Consider the following 14,851-nt stretch of genomic DNA (forward strand, 5'->3'; position numbering starts at 1 on the left):
TTAGGTGGAGGATCTGGGAGGCCCGCTGTTAGGTGGAGAATCTGGGAGGCTCGCTGTTAGGTGGAGGATCTGGGAGGCTCGCTGTTAGGTGGAGGATCTGGGAGGCTCGCTTTTAGGTGGAGGATCTGGGAGGCTCGCTTTTAGGTGGAGGATCTGGGAGGCTCGCTCTTAGGTGGAGGATCTGGGAGGCTCGCTGTTAGGTGGAGGATCTGGGAGGCTCGCTGTTAGGTGGAGGATCTGGGAGGCTCGCTTTTAGGTGGAGGATCTGGGAGGCTCGCTGTTAGGTGGAGGATCTGGGAGGCTCGCTTTTAGGTGGAGGATCTGGGAGTCTCGCTGTTAGGTGGAGGATCTGGGAGGTTCACTTTTAGGTGGAGGATCTGCGAGGCTCGCTTTTTCGCTTTTAGGTGGAGGATCTGGGAGGCTCGCTTTTAGGTGGAGGATCTGGGAGGCTCGCTTTTAGGTGGAGGATTTGGGAGGCTCGCTTTTAGGTGGAGGATTTGGGAGGTTCGCTTTTAGGTGGAGGATTTGGGAGGTTCGCTTTTAGGTGGAGGATCTGGGAGGTTCGCTTTTAGGTGGAGGATCTGGGAGGCTCGCTGTTAGGTGGAGGTTGTGGGAGGCTCGCTGTTAGGTGGAGGTTGTGGGAGGCTCGCTGTTAGGTGGAGGATCTGGGAGGCTCGCTGTTAGGTGGAGGATCTGGGAGGCTCGCTGTTAGGTGGAGGATCTGGGAGGCTCGCTTTTAGGTGGAGGATCTGGGAGGTTCGCTTTTAGGTGGAGGATCTGGGAGGTTCGCTTTTAGGTGGAGGATCTGGGAGGTTCGCTTTTAGGTGGAGGATCTGGGAGGTTCGCTTTTAGGTGGAGGATCTGGGAGGCTCGCTGTTAGGTGGAGGATCTGGGAGGCTGTTAGGTGGAGGATCTGGGAGGCTGTTAGGTGGAGGATCTGGGAGGCTCGCTTTTAGGTGGAGGATCTGGGAGGCTCGCTTTTAGGTGGAGGATCTGGGAGGCTCGCTGTTAGGTGGAGGATCTGGGAGGCTCGCTGTTAGGTGGAGGATCTGGGAGGCTCGCTGTTAGGTGGAGGATCTGGGAGGCTCGCTTTTAGGTGGAGGATCTGGGAGGCTCGCTTTTAGGTGGAGGATCTGGGAGGCTCGCTGTTAGGTGGAGGATCTGGGAGGTTCGCTTTTAGGTGGAGGATCTGGGAGGCTCGCTGTTAGGTGGAGGATCTGGGAGGCTCGCTGTTAGGTGGAGGATCTGGGAGGCTGTTAGGTGGAGGATCTGAGAGGCTCGCTGTTAGGTGGAGGATCTGGGAGGCTCGCTTTTAGGTGGAGGATCTGGGAGGCTCGCTGTTAGGTGGAGGATCTGGGAGGCTCGCTTTTAGGTGGAGGATCTGGGAGGCTCGCTTTTAGGTGGAGGATCTGGGAGGCTCGCTTTTAGGTGGAGGATCTGGGAGGCTCGCTGTTAGGTGGAGGATCTGGGAGGCTCGCTTTTAGGTGGAGGATCTGGGAGGCTCGCTGTTAGGTGGAGGATCTGGGAGGCTCGCTTTTAGGTGGAGGATCTGGGAGGCTCGCTGTTAGGTGGAGGATCTGGGAGGCTCGCTTTTAGGTGGAGGATCTGGGAGGCTCGCTGTTAGGTGGAGGATCTGGGAGGCTCGCTGTTAGGTGGAGGATCTGGGAGGCTCGCTTTTAGGTGGAGGATCTGGGAGGCTCGCTGTTAGGTGGAGGATCTGGGAGGCTCGCTGTTAGGTGGAGGATCTGGGAGGCTCGCTGTTAGGTGGAGGATCTGGGAGGCTCGCTGTTAGGTGGAGGATCTGGGAGGCTCGCTGTTAGGTGGAGGATCTGGGAGGCTCGCTGTTAGGTGGAGGATCTGGGAGGCTCGCTGTTAGGTGGAGGATCTGGGAGGCTCGCTGTTAGGTGGAGGATCTGGGAGGCTCGCTGTTAGGTGGAGGATCTGGGAGGCTCGCTTTTAGGTGGAGGATCTGGGAGGCTCGCTGTTAGGTGGAGGATCTGGGAGGCTCGCTGTTAGGTGGAGGATCTGGGAGGCTCGCTTTTAGGTGGAGGATCTGGGAGGCTCGCTGTTAGGTGGAGGATCTGGGAGGCTCGCTGTTAGGTGGAGGATCTGGGAGGCTCGCTGTTAGGTGGAGGATCTGGGAGGCTCGCTGTTAGGTGGAGGATCTGGGAGGCTCGCTGTTAGGTGGAGGATCTGGGAGGCTCGCTGTTAGGTGGAGGATCTGGGAGGCTGTTAGGTGGAAGATCTGGGAGGCTGTTAGGTGGAGGATCTGGGAGGCTGTTAGGTGGAGGATCTGGGAGGCTCGCTTTTAGGTGGAGGATCTGGGAGGCTCGCTTTTAGGTGGAGGATCTGGGAGGCTCGCTGTTAGGTGGAGGATCTGGGAGGCTCGCTGTTAGGTGGAGGATCTGGGAGGCTCGCTGTTAGGTGGAGGATCTGGGAGGCTCGCTGTTAGGTGGAGGATCTGGGAGGCTCGCTGTTAGGTGGAGGATCTGGGAGGCTCGCTGTTAGGTGGAGGATCTGGGAGGCTCGCTGTTAGGTGGAGGATCTGGGAGGCTCGCTGTTAGGTGGAGGATCTGGGAGGCTCGCTGTTAGGTGGAGGATCTGGGAGGCTCGCTGTTAGGTGGAGGATCTGGGAGGCTGTTAGGTGGAGGATCTGGGAGGCTCGCTTTTAGGTGGAGGATCTGGGAGGCTCGCTGTTAGGTGAAGGATCTGGGAGGCTCGCTGTTAGGTGGAGGATCTGGGAGGCTCGCTTTTAGGTGGAGGATCTGGGAGGCTCGCTTTTAGGTGGAGGATCTGGGAGGCTCGCTGTTAGGTGGAGGATCTGGGAGGCTCGCTGTTAGGTGGAGGATCTGGGAGGCTCGCTGTTAGGTGGAAGATCTGGGAGGCTCGCTGTTAGGTGGAGGATCTGGGAGGCTCGCTGTTAGGTGGAGGATCTGGGAGGCTCGCTGTTAGGTGGAGGATCTGGGAGGCTCGCTTTTAGGTGGAGGATCTGGGAGGCTCGCTTTTAGGTGGAGGATCTGGGAGGCTCGCTTTTACGTGGAGGATCTGGGAGGCTCGCTGTTAGGTGGAGGATCTGGGAGACTCGCTTTTAGGTGGAGGATCTGGGAGGCTCGCTGTTAGGTGGAGGATCTGGGAGGCTCGCTGTTAGGTGGAGGATCTGGGAGGCTCGCTTTTAGGTGGATGATCTGGGAGGCTCGCTGTTAGGTGGAGGATCTGGGAGGCTGTTAGGTGGAGGATCTGGGAGGCTCGCTGTTAGGTGGAGGATCTGGGAGGCTCACTGTTAGGTGGAGGATCTGGGAGGCTCGCTGTTAGGTGGAGGATCTTGGAGGCTCGCTTTTAGGTGGAGGAACTGGGAGGCTCGCTGTTAGGTGGAGGATCTGGGAGGCTCGCTGTTAGGTGGAGGATCTGGGAGGCTCGCTGTTAGGTGGAGGATCTGGGAGGCTCGCTTTTAGGTGGATGATCTGGGAGGCTCGCTGTTAGGTGGAGGATCTGGGAGGCTGTTAGGTGGAGGATCTGGGAGGCTCGCTTTTAGGTGGAGGATCTGGGAGGCTCGCTTTTAGGTGGATGATCTGGGAGGCTCGCTGTTAGGTGGAGGATCTGGGAGGCTGTTAGGTGGAGGATCTGGGAGGCTCGCTGTTAGGTGGAGGATCTGGGAGGCTCGCTGTTAGGTGGAGGATCTGGGAGGCTCGCTGTTAGGTGGAGGATCTGGGAGGCTCGCTTTTAGGTGGAGGAACTGGGAGGCTCGCTGTTAGGTGGAGGATCTGGGAGGCTCGCTGTTAGGTGGAGGATCTGGGAGGCTCGCTTTTAGGTGGATGATCTGGGAGGCTCGCTGTTAGGTGGAGGATCTGGGAGGCTGTTAGGTGGAGGATCTGGGAGGCTCGCTGTTAGGTGGAGGATCTGGGAGGCTCGCTGTTAGGTGGAGGATCTGGGAGGCTCGCTGTTAGGTGGAGGATCTGGGAGGCTCGCTGTTAGGTGGAGGATCTGGGAGGCTCGCTGTTAGGTGGAGGATCTGGGAGGCTCGCTGTTAGGTGGAGGATCTGGGAGGCTCGCTGTTAGGTGGAGGATCTGGGAGGCTCGCTGTTAGGTGGAGGATCTGGGAGGCTCGCTGTTAGGTGGAGGATCTGGGAGGCTCGCTTTTAGGTGGATGATCTGGGAGGCTCGCTGTTAGGTGGAGGATCTGGGAGGCTGTTAGGTGGAGGATCTGGGAGGCTCGCTGTTAGTTGGAGGATCTGGGAGGCTCGCTGTTAGGTGGAGGATCTGGGAGGCTCGCTGTTAGGTGGAGGATCTGGGAGGCTCGCTTTTAGGTGGAGGAACTGGGAGGCTCGCTGTTAGGTGGAGGATCTGGGAGGCTCGCTGTTAGGTGGAGGATCTGGGAGGCTCGCTGTTAGGTGGAGGATCTGGGAGGCTCGCTTTTAGGTGGATGATCTGGGAGGCTCGCTGTTAGGTGGAGGATCTGGGAGGCTGTTAGGTGGAGGATCTGGGAGGCTCGCTTTTAGGTGGAGGATCTGGGAGGCTCGCTTTTAGGTGGATGATCTGGGAGGCTCGCTGTTAGGTGGAGGATCTGGGAGGCTGTTAGGTGGAGGATCTGGGAGGCTCGCTGTTAGGTGGAGGATCTGGGAGGCTCGCTGTTAGGTGGAGGATCTGGGAGGCTCGCTGTTAGGTGGAGGATCTGGGAGGCTCGCTTTTAGGTGGAGGAACTGGGAGGCTCGCTGTTAGGTGGAGGATCTGGGAGGCTCGCTGTTAGGTGGAGGATCTGGGAGGCTCGCTGTTAGGTGGAGGATCTGGGAGGCTCGCTTTTAGGTGGATGATCTGGGAGGCTCGCTGTTAGGTGGAGGATCTGGGAGGCTCGCTGTTAGGTGGAGGATCTGGGAGGCTCGCTGTTAGGTGGAGGATCTGGGAGGCTCGCTGTTAGGTGGAGGATCTGGGAGGCTCGCTGTTAGGTGGAGGATCTGGGAGGCTCGCTGTTAGGTGGAGGATCTGGGAGGCTCGCTGTTAGGTGGAGGATCTGGGAGGCTCGCTGTTAGGTGGAGGATCTGGGAGGCTCGCTGTTAGGTGGAGGATCTGGGAGGCTCGCTGTTAGGTGGAGGATCTGGGAGGCTCGCTGTTAGGTGGAGGATCTGGGAGGCTCGCTGTTAGGTGGAGGATCTGGGAGGCTCGCTTTTAGGTGGAGGATCTGGGAGGCTCGCTGTTAGGTGGAGGATCTGGGAGGTTCGCTTTTAGGTGGAGGATCTGGGAGGCTCGCTTTTAGGTGGAGGATCTGGGAGGCTCGCTGTTAGGTGGAGGATCTGGGAGGCTCGCTTTTAGGTGGAGGAACTGGGAGGCTCGCTGTTAGGTGGAGGATCTGGGAGGCTCGCTGTTAGGTGGAGGATCTGGGAGGCTCGCTGTTAGGTGGAGGATCTGGGAGGCTCGCTGTTAGGTGGAGGATCTGGGAGGCTCGCTGTTAGGTGGAGGATCTGGGAGGCTCGCTTTTAGGTGGAGGATCTGGGAGGTTCGCTGTTAGGTGGAGGATCTGGGAGGCTCGCTGTTAGGTGGAGGATCTGGGAGGCTCGCTGTTAGGTGGAGGATCTGGGAGGTTCGCTTTTAGGTGGAGGATCTGGGAGGCTCGCTGTTAGGTGGAGGATCTGGGAGGCTCGCTTTTAGGTGGAGGATCTGGGAGGCTCGCTGTTAGGTGGAGGATCTGGGAGGCTCGCTGTTAGGTGGAGGATCTGGGAGGCTCGCTTTTAGGTGGAGGATCTGGGAGGCTCGCTGTTAGGTGGAGGATCTGGGAGGCTCGCTGTTAGGTGGAGGATCTGGGAGGCTCGCTTTTAGGTGGAGGAACTGGGAGGCTCGCTTTTAGGTGGAGGATCTGGGAGGCTCGCTGTTAGGTGGAGGATCTGGGAGGCTCGCTGTTAGGTGGAGGATCTGGGAGGCTCGCTGTTAGGTGGAGGATCTGGGAGGCTCGCTTTTAGGTGGAGGATCTGGGAGGCTCGCTGTTAGGTGGAGGATCTGGGAGGCTCGCTTTTAGGTGGAGGATCTGGGAGGCTCGCTGTTAGGTGGAGGATCTGGGAGGCTCGCTTTTAGGTGGAGGATCTGGGAGGCTCGCTGTTAGGTGGAGGATCTGGGAGGCTCGCTGTTAGGTGGAGGATCTGGGAGGCTCGCTGTTAGGTGGAGGATCTGGGAGGCTCGCTGTTAGGTGGAGGATCTGGGAGGCTCGCTTTTAGGTGGAGGATCTGGGAGGCTCGCTGTTAGGTGGAGGATCTGGGAGGCTCGCTGTTAGGTGGAGGATCTGGGAGGCTCGCTGTTAGGTGGAGGATCTGGGAGGCTCGCTGTTAGGTGGAGGATCTGGGAGGCTCGCTTTTAGGTGGAGGATCTGGGAGGCTCGCTTTTAGGTGGATCTGCATGAACCTTTCATGTGGTTGGCTTTGCAGGTGCGGAGTCGGAGGAGGAGAAGGACCGGTTCCGGGAGAGGTGGACCTTCCTGTGCCGTATGGAGATTGTAGGAGAAGAGGGGGCTTTTGTCTTCAGCCGTGAAGAGGTGTTGACTGATGAGGAACTGAGGACCAGTCTGAAGGTGATGTGTATAAAACAAGTTCTGGGGAGGAAACCAGAGTGCCTGGAGGAAACTCACACAGACATGGGGAGAACATACAAACTCTGTGCAGATAGTGCCCTGGTTCTTAAAGTGAACCCGAGGTGAAAGTAATATGGAGGCTGCCATATTTATTTCCTTTTAAGCAATACCAGTTGCCTGGCAGTCCTGCAGATCTTCTGCCTCTAATACGTTCAGCCACAGCCCCTGAACAAGCATGCAGCAGATCAGGTGCTCTGACTGAAGTCAGACTGGATTAGCTGCATGCTTGTTTCAGGTGTGTGATTCAGCCACTACTGCAGCCAAATAGATCATCAGGGTTGCCAGGAAATTGGCATTGTTTAAAAGGAAATAAATATGGCAGCCGTCATATCGCTCTCGCCTCGAGTTCTCTTTAACTCTGAGTGAGATGGGCAGAGGGAGCTGCTGACAAATTATTGGAGGACTCAGAATGATGTTTAACCCCCATGCAGGATTGTAGAGCCAGAGGTGAAGGTTAATAATCTTATGATGGTGACCAGCCAATCAGAGGCGTGCACATCGATCTCCTGTGCTTCTCCATGTAATGCCCTTTTAGGAGAAACTCTTAAGCCGGTACACACATCCAATTTTGATTGGCCAATCACTGACCAATTTTATACCTTCATGTAGTATGAGGGCCAATAGACTTTGAAAACTGTAAACAGATTGTGTAGGTAATTTCTCATGCTACATGGAAGTGGTAAAACTGGGCAATCAAAATTGGACGTGTGTACCAGGTTTAAAGAGAACTTGTAACAAAAAAAAGTTCCCCTGGGGGTACTCACTACTCACCTCGGGAGGGGGAAGCCTCAGGGTCCCAATGAGGCTTCCCCCACTTAATCCCCACCCCTCTCCCCCGTAGCTGCAGGCAGTCCAGCGCTGGCTCCCCCGAAGTGTCCCAGAATCCTCCCCCGGGGGCGCTGTTGCGTCTCTCAGCACCGAGATAGGCGGAAATAGCCAATATCTATCGCGTCCGCTCTACTATGCAGGTGCAGGAGACTTGCAGGAGACTTGCGCCTGCACAGTACAGCGGACCGACAGCGATCAGCTATTTCCGCCTATCTCCGAGCAGAGAGCCGATACTGCGCCTGCGCTGGAGCCAGGAAGGTAAATATTTACATCCCCGCTGTTCGGAGGGGCACAGCGAGACCGCCATGGGACACAGGAGGACGGGAGAATCCTCAATAGGATCCGGAGGCTTCCCCCACCCGAGGTGAGTACCCCACAGGGGAGGATTTTTTCGTTACAGGTTCTCTTTAAGGCTTCATTTCCCCATAACCCCCTGCAGTTCCCAGTCCCATCACGTCCCGGGACATCAGGCGCCTCCGTACACGATGTAACGCACGAGTCCTCCATGGCTACACAATATTTATCAATGCAGAAGCACAAGAGGTGTTCTGAAATGAGCAACCTGATGTCTGTCTTTTTACAGCCATAAAAAAATCACATACAGGTGGAAATGGCCCATAGATTTTAATGCGTTTTCCTTGTGTGTAAAAACTCAGATATTCGGGACTAATGCAAACGCAGCCGTATAGGAAAATCCATCGTCTCAAATCCCCTCACTCAGAATTATTTGTTTACCAGGTTAAAGGAGAACTGTAGAGAGGGGTATATGGAGGCTGCCATATTTATTTCCATTTACAGAGACACTGAAGCGAGACTAAATCTCGCTTCAGCTCTCATATATAGTAGGGGCACGTGTGCCCCTGCTAAAACGCCACTATCCCGCGGCTGCAAGAGGGTCCCTGACCCCCCCCCCCCAACCCACCCCCCCGCATACCTTGGTCGTAAAACTTGGTCGCAGATTAGCCCTTCCTAGAGGCAGGGTTAACGGCTGCAGCCCTGCCTCACAGCGCGTCTATCAGACGCGCATCGCCGCCTCTCCCCCGCCCCTCTCAGTGAAGGAAGACAGAGGGGTGGGGGAGAGGCGGACATGCGCGTCTGACAGACGTGCGTGGGGCAGGGCTACGGCGGTTAGCCCTGCCCCAATGCGGAAGCGCTCCCCCGCATTACGGAGGAGATTTGGGGGGGACTGGGACCCCTGTTAAGCCACGGGATAGCGGCGTTTTAGCAGGGGCACACGTGCCCCTGCTATATATGAGGTCTGAAGCGAGATCTATTCTCGCTTCAGACTCTCTTTAAATAATGACAGTTGCCTCACTGTCCTGCTGATCCTCTGCCTTTAATACTATTAGCCATAGCCCCTGAACAAGCATGCAGCAGATCAGGTGTTCGTGACATTATTGTCAGATCTGACAAGATTGGCTGCATGCTTGTTAGGTGTGTGATTCAGACATTATTGCCGCCAAATACATCAACATGGCTGCCGTAGCAACTAGTATTGTTTAAAAGGAAATAAATATGGCAGCCACCATATTTTTCTCACTACAGTTGTCCTTTAACCACTTGAGCGGTATGGACAAGCTCAGGGAAGTTGCGGTTCTCGCGGGATTGCGGCTAGGTAAATATAGCCGGCGGCGATCATGGGGACCAGAACGGTGCCGGGGGACTTGGGGCACATGTGTGGCTAGCCTAGTGCTAGCTACACTATATAAAATACATTTAAAACAAAAATTTCCCTCCCGTGGCCACAACAACTGAACGCCAGGGAGGTTAAACAACAATTCATTGTATTTGGACGTTTGTCTTTTTTTCAACCCACATAAAACTATGTAAGCTTCATTCTGATTGATTGCAGTGAGGCAGCATGGATGTAACTGCAATCAAAAATTAACCCTCTGCCCTCACAACACTCACAACAAGCGGGAACGTTAGTTAAAAAAAAAAAATGGAGACTATTTGCTTCCAAAACGGATCGCATGCAACAACATTCTACACTGGACCATTTCACCAGCATTGAGGTTCCCTCTAAGAAAGGGTCCCTACTCCTCCCACACCAGTCAGCCAGCAAGGGTCTCTTCCTTTTGTACCTGTAATTCAAGCTGAGGCTGTCGGCTATCTTGCCCCATGCCAGCATAACTGATTATTTTAATGTCAGTTGCAACCAAATACATTTTAGCAACCTAGTTGTTTTTATCTCTAGTTTGCTGTGGGTGTATTAATGATTGATTACATACACTTTTTGTCTTGCCAATTTCCCTGAGCACTGGCTTCCCCCTTAAGAACCCGGTGACAGTAGGATGAGCATGGCTTGCTTGTATGTATAATCATACATGTAGTAACAGAGCTGGAAGAGATGTCGCTGAATGCAGGGCCGGTTCTAGCTCCAATAGAGGGCTCAGCTAGCAGAAAATTCGATTTTGCTGGACCCCCAGAACTTAATTGTGCTCCCCCAAACCCCGGCAAATATTTTGGCAGCATAGCAACTCAACTGTCCCAGTTTGTGCACGCTTGTCTGCATGCTCACAGGTGTGCCGCTTCTCAATGAGCCAACACGTTATTATGCCATGACATGCTCTGAGAAGAGCGCTCGGGGGCCCTGAGGGAATTGCCCCTAGGGTAGTGCCGCCCCTGGCTGGATGTAACCTGTAGACCTTATGACACCTTCTCTTTTAGTTCAGTTGCCACATCTTCTGGCGCCCTCTAATGGTTTACCTTTCATCTTGCAGCTGCTCTGCATGTCTCCCGAGGAGTTTGCTGAATACCAGCAGAATGATGGCTGGGAGGAGGATGATGAGGATGATGAAGAAACGATGACGTGTCAGAAGCTCGCACAGCTGCCGCTGTCCTGGCGCAGACTTCTCCATTCCTGCACGGAGCTGGCCATGAAGGCGTACGCCACAGATCTGCCCAGTGAGCAGCGTCTCCTCGATGATCCTGCCGACTACGCCAAGCTGAGCAGCAGAGAGCAGTACTCCCTGCATGTGCGCTACGGACAGAAGCTTATATTACAGCAGCTGATGGAGCTCACAGCCAGCTGATCCCCCGTAACTGAGCCACTAAGTGCTCGTATTGCCTTTCTGAACGACTGGGACTTTTATTAATGATGTTTACAGAATATCCCCATTTCTCTGACTCAGGTGGCCTGTTGATTGGGTTATCCAGACTCGCAGGTTGTCGCAGCACAGCACACAGCTGTTGTATATAATTCATCAATAAATGAGCGATTCTTATCAGTAGTTTGACTGCCTCCTGGATATTACTTTAAGGCCTTGTTCACACTATACGCGCTGCCGTGCACTTTTCGGCAGCGTGTATGATGTGCATAGCAGAGCACTTCTGACGTTCAGGCTATGTGCGCTGCGCAGCTGTGTGATGCGCTATTGCACTGCTGCACGCATGTTTGCAAAGCGGATAATGAATAGGATGAGCAGCAGATGGCGTGCAATCGATCGGGTGCGCTTGCGTCCTGAACGCACGGCCATACACGTTGCCTAATGTGAACGAGGCCTACAGTCTGTGGCCTGTCTGGGATCTAGGTGCCACGTTGTCTATGTGCAGCGTAGACGCGTGGCGATATGCATGCAGTTTGACGTGACTGCTCTGACCTTTGCTTTGGCCTTTTATTTTGCATTAAAGTATATCTGAAGTTGGAAATTTACCAGAGACCCCTCCGTGCCTCCGCTGGGACCGCTTTGGCAATCTTCAACAATAAAGTTGATGATTGCTTGCGGCTGCACTCCCTTCCATGTACAAACACAGACGCACGGCACAGGGGCAGAGTACGGCCTGCACGGTGCCGCTCGTGCAAACAGCTTCTTTCCTCCGTGCACTGAGCAGGTGCAGCCATCTGTCTGCCTGCAAAGTGTGATCGCACTCTTACACGAAGGGGAGCGCGGCCAGGAAGAGGAATAAGGGTCGTGGACATCGGGGGAGCTTCCGGGGACTTATGGAAGTAAACTTTTTTTTTTTTTTTTTTAAAGGACCACTATCCTGAAAAAAGTAGGCAGTTAAAATCTTACAGAACCAACAGGTTTTGGGCCAGTCCATCTCCTCATGGGGGATTCTCAGGGTTTTATTTGTTTTCAACAACATTTCCTGAACAGTAGCTGCAAAGTCTACCTCACAGAAAAGTGTGCAAGTGAGTAGGGAGGCCGGCTGGTATCTTACGATTTATGGCAGTTAAACTGCTGTTCAGGAAATGCTGTTGAAAAAAAAAAGAAAACCCTGAGAATCCCCCATGAGGAGATGGACTGGCCAAAAACCTGTTGGTTCTGTGAGATTTTAACTGCCTACGTTTTTCACGAAAGTTCAGGTTTACTTCAGTAAAGTAAGTTAAAGTGAAGGAAATTTCAGGATGTTCTCTTTTTTTTTTTATCTTTTACAGTTTAAGAAAAAAAAAGTGTGTGACTCTCCAGCGAGCCAAGTGCTGCGCAGCCCCTGATTTGGGTGCCGCCATAGACATAATTTGAATTAAGGCTATAGCGGCACAGCCCGAATCACAAGTTAATTTGCTGCCAGTAATAGCCGGACCCCAAATTTCCATGTCCAAATGAACAAATTAGGTTATTAGTCCGGGAATATATTTGATATAGTCCCCGGAATTACCTAGCGCAAGGAGAGACCTCTTTCAGCTTCTCCCTGCGCCCAAATGACACGTGGCCGGTACATACGGACGCCTCCCCAGACCTGCCACTATTCACTACTTGGTATCCCATGAGATGTCAGCAGACAACTGACGGAGTACTAATACATTTGTACTGGCTTTAAGATCTTTCGGACAAGCGTAGTTGAAATCTACGCCTCGTTTATGTCCACCTAAGCCTGCCAGGGTGTAGTTTTCAACTTCCGCATTCTGCACGGACCCGCCGCTAAAGCTCACGCCTACCGACCCCGCAGAGCTCCGTGACACTGTCAAGAGCAGATTTCACAGCGATCGCAGGGTCAGCAGCCAGTGACATCGGCTCCTGACCAGCTCACGGAGCTCTGCCGTCATACCGGAAGCAGGGAGAGTGGCACGAATAGCGGTAGCAGCAGGTCCGTGCAGCGTAAGGCTGGTAAGCCCAGTTTTTGTTTCAGCAGTCTCTGGTCCTTCTCATCAGCACTAACCACGAGTCAGGCTCGGGCTGGAAATCCGCAGCTCAAACCATTAATTCTGAGCCTGACTCATGGTAGCCGCCGGAAGGTATAGGCAGAGCCTGAGCACAACAGGTATTTGTAACTCCCCTCCCCCAGGATACAGACACCGGCAGAAATTCCTCTTCCGCTCCTCGGAGGCTCTGGATCCCTCTGATGAGATTGTCTGTTGTCATGACGACAGCCAGCATCTCACTATAAGGGTACAGTGGCACCCAGTGGATGGAGGGAGAACTGCAGGGCTGGATCCAGTGGAGGTGAGTAACGTGCAGGAGCTGCCGCAGATCTAATCAGACCACCACCAGGGAGGTTAAGGGGTCAGAGAAAGCTGGTACTGAAGTGGTTTAACACACTTAAAAGTAAAGCTGATGGCAACCAAGTATCCTTCAATGTGTACAATGATCTCATGTAGAATGGAAAATACACCCAACAGAGGGTACAAAAAAAAGGTAGTCACTAACGGTCCAATTTCTAGTGAAGAATCATTTGAGTGATCAGAAATTCTGATTGGATTTTCGTCAAACCGAAATTTGGATTTTCTTGCTGACTGTGATAGATAGGAAGCAAAGATTGGTTCGTTGATGGGGTAGTGAAGGATTTTTTGCTAGAAATTGAATAGTTAGTGGCCACCTTAATGGTGTCCATTAATGGTACAATTTTCACCAAATACAATCTTTCAACGTGATTTTAACGATCGTAACTACTCTCATTTACTGAACGATTTTCTTCAAATTCGATCATAAAATCCAACTTTCAGATCGATTTTATCCTATTTAGCAATTGGCCAAAGAATCGATTGCCTTCATAAATGGAAAATTTTCCATACAAATTGTTCTTAAAAATTTCATCGAAAGATTACATTTGGTGAAAAAAAATGTACCGTTAATGTGCTCCTTAAAGGGACTCCGAGCAGTGCAGAAACTATGGAAAGATGCACATCATTTTAAAGCTCTCTTTCTCCTCTTTCCAATGATATATAAACCACCACCCCTATGCCTTTTAGTTTTCGCTATTTTCGCGATTGAAATTGCCGCGGCCGCGATTTCAATCGCGAAAATAGAGAAAACTAAAAGGTGGAGGGCAAAGGTTTAGGTGTTGTCAGAAAGAGGAGAAAGAGAGCTTTAAAATGATATCCATCAAGCCATAGTTACATTGTATTACACAGGACGACTTTTTGTCAAAGTCAGCAGCTGCATTCAGCAGAATAGAGCTGCTGACACTGGGGAAAGTGTCGTCCTGTGTAATACAATATAACTATGGCTTGATGGATATCATTTTAAAGCTCTCTTTCTCCTCTTTCTGACAACACCTAAACCGTTGCCCTCCACCTTTTAGTTTTCTCTATTTTCGCGATTGAAATCGCGGCCGCGGCAATTTCAATCGCGAACATATCGAAAACTAAAAGGCGTAGGGCGGCGGTTTATATATCATTGGAAAGAGGAGAAAGAGAGCTTTAAAATGATATGCATCTTTCCATAGTTTCTGCACTGCTCGGAGTCCCTTTAATGGATATTTGCGCACCTTATCAATAAAATGCTTTAAAGAAAACCTGTAACAATAAAAAGTTCCCCTGGGGGGTACTCACCTCGGGTGGGGGAAGCCTCCGGATCCTAATGAGGCTTCCCCCATCCTCCTGTGTTCCGTGGTGGTCTCGCTGTGCCCCTCCGAACAGCGGGGATGTAAATATTTACCTTCCCAGTGCGGGCGCAGTATCGGCTCTCCGCTCGGAGATAGGCGGAAATAGCCGATCGCTGTTGGTCCGCTCTACTACGGAGGCGCAAGTCACCTGCGCAGTAGAGCGAACCCAACGGAGATCGGCTATTTCCATCTAGCCCCCCGCTGAGAGCCACAACAGCGCCCCCCGCTGGAGCCAGGGAAGGTAAATATATCACGCCTTGTCAGGCTTGTCAGGGGAGGATTGCCGGAGACTTCGGGGGAGCCAGCGCTGGATTGCCTGCAGCTACAGGGATGGGGGAAGCATCATTGGGACCCTGAGACTTCCCCCTCCTGAGGTGAGTACCCCCAGGGGAACTTTTTTTTTAGTACAGAGTCTCTTTAAGCCACCAGCAAGCAAAAAAATATTTGGTGCTTTTTCACATGCAGAGTGCTGAAAAGTTGTTTTAAAAAAAGATGAAACTTTATCTCTGAATAGTGAATGGGTTCGGGGGGCAGTGTTGCATACAGCAGCTTCACTGCTACTTGGCATGCACAAGGTCCTCCAATATTCCCCATGGGTGGGGCACCTCCAATAACACTCCTCCCCCCAAAAGGTAGTGCACCTCC

General features: G+C 53.0%; 1 protein-coding gene across 1 annotated transcript in view; it reads left to right on the plus strand.

Annotated features, from left to right (window-relative positions):
- SETD6 (SET domain containing 6, protein lysine methyltransferase) overlaps window positions 1-10,671 on the plus strand; it is a 73,905-nt gene extending 63,234 nt beyond the window's left edge. Inside the window, exons 8-9 of the mRNA XM_068261222.1 lie at window positions 6,408-6,550; window positions 10,162-10,671. Coding sequence (XP_068117323.1) covers window positions 6,408-6,550; window positions 10,162-10,473 — 455 coding nt within the window. The 3' untranslated portion in view covers window positions 10,474-10,671. The remainder of the gene's footprint in view (window positions 1-6,407; window positions 6,551-10,161) is intronic.
- Window positions 10,672-14,851: the final 4,180 nt, after the last annotated feature.

The sequence above is a fragment of the Hyperolius riggenbachi genome, chromosome 11, assembly GCF_040937935.1.
Source record: "Hyperolius riggenbachi isolate aHypRig1 chromosome 11, aHypRig1.pri, whole genome shotgun sequence".
Classification (NCBI taxonomy): Eukaryota; Metazoa; Chordata; class Amphibia; order Anura; family Hyperoliidae; genus Hyperolius; species Hyperolius riggenbachi.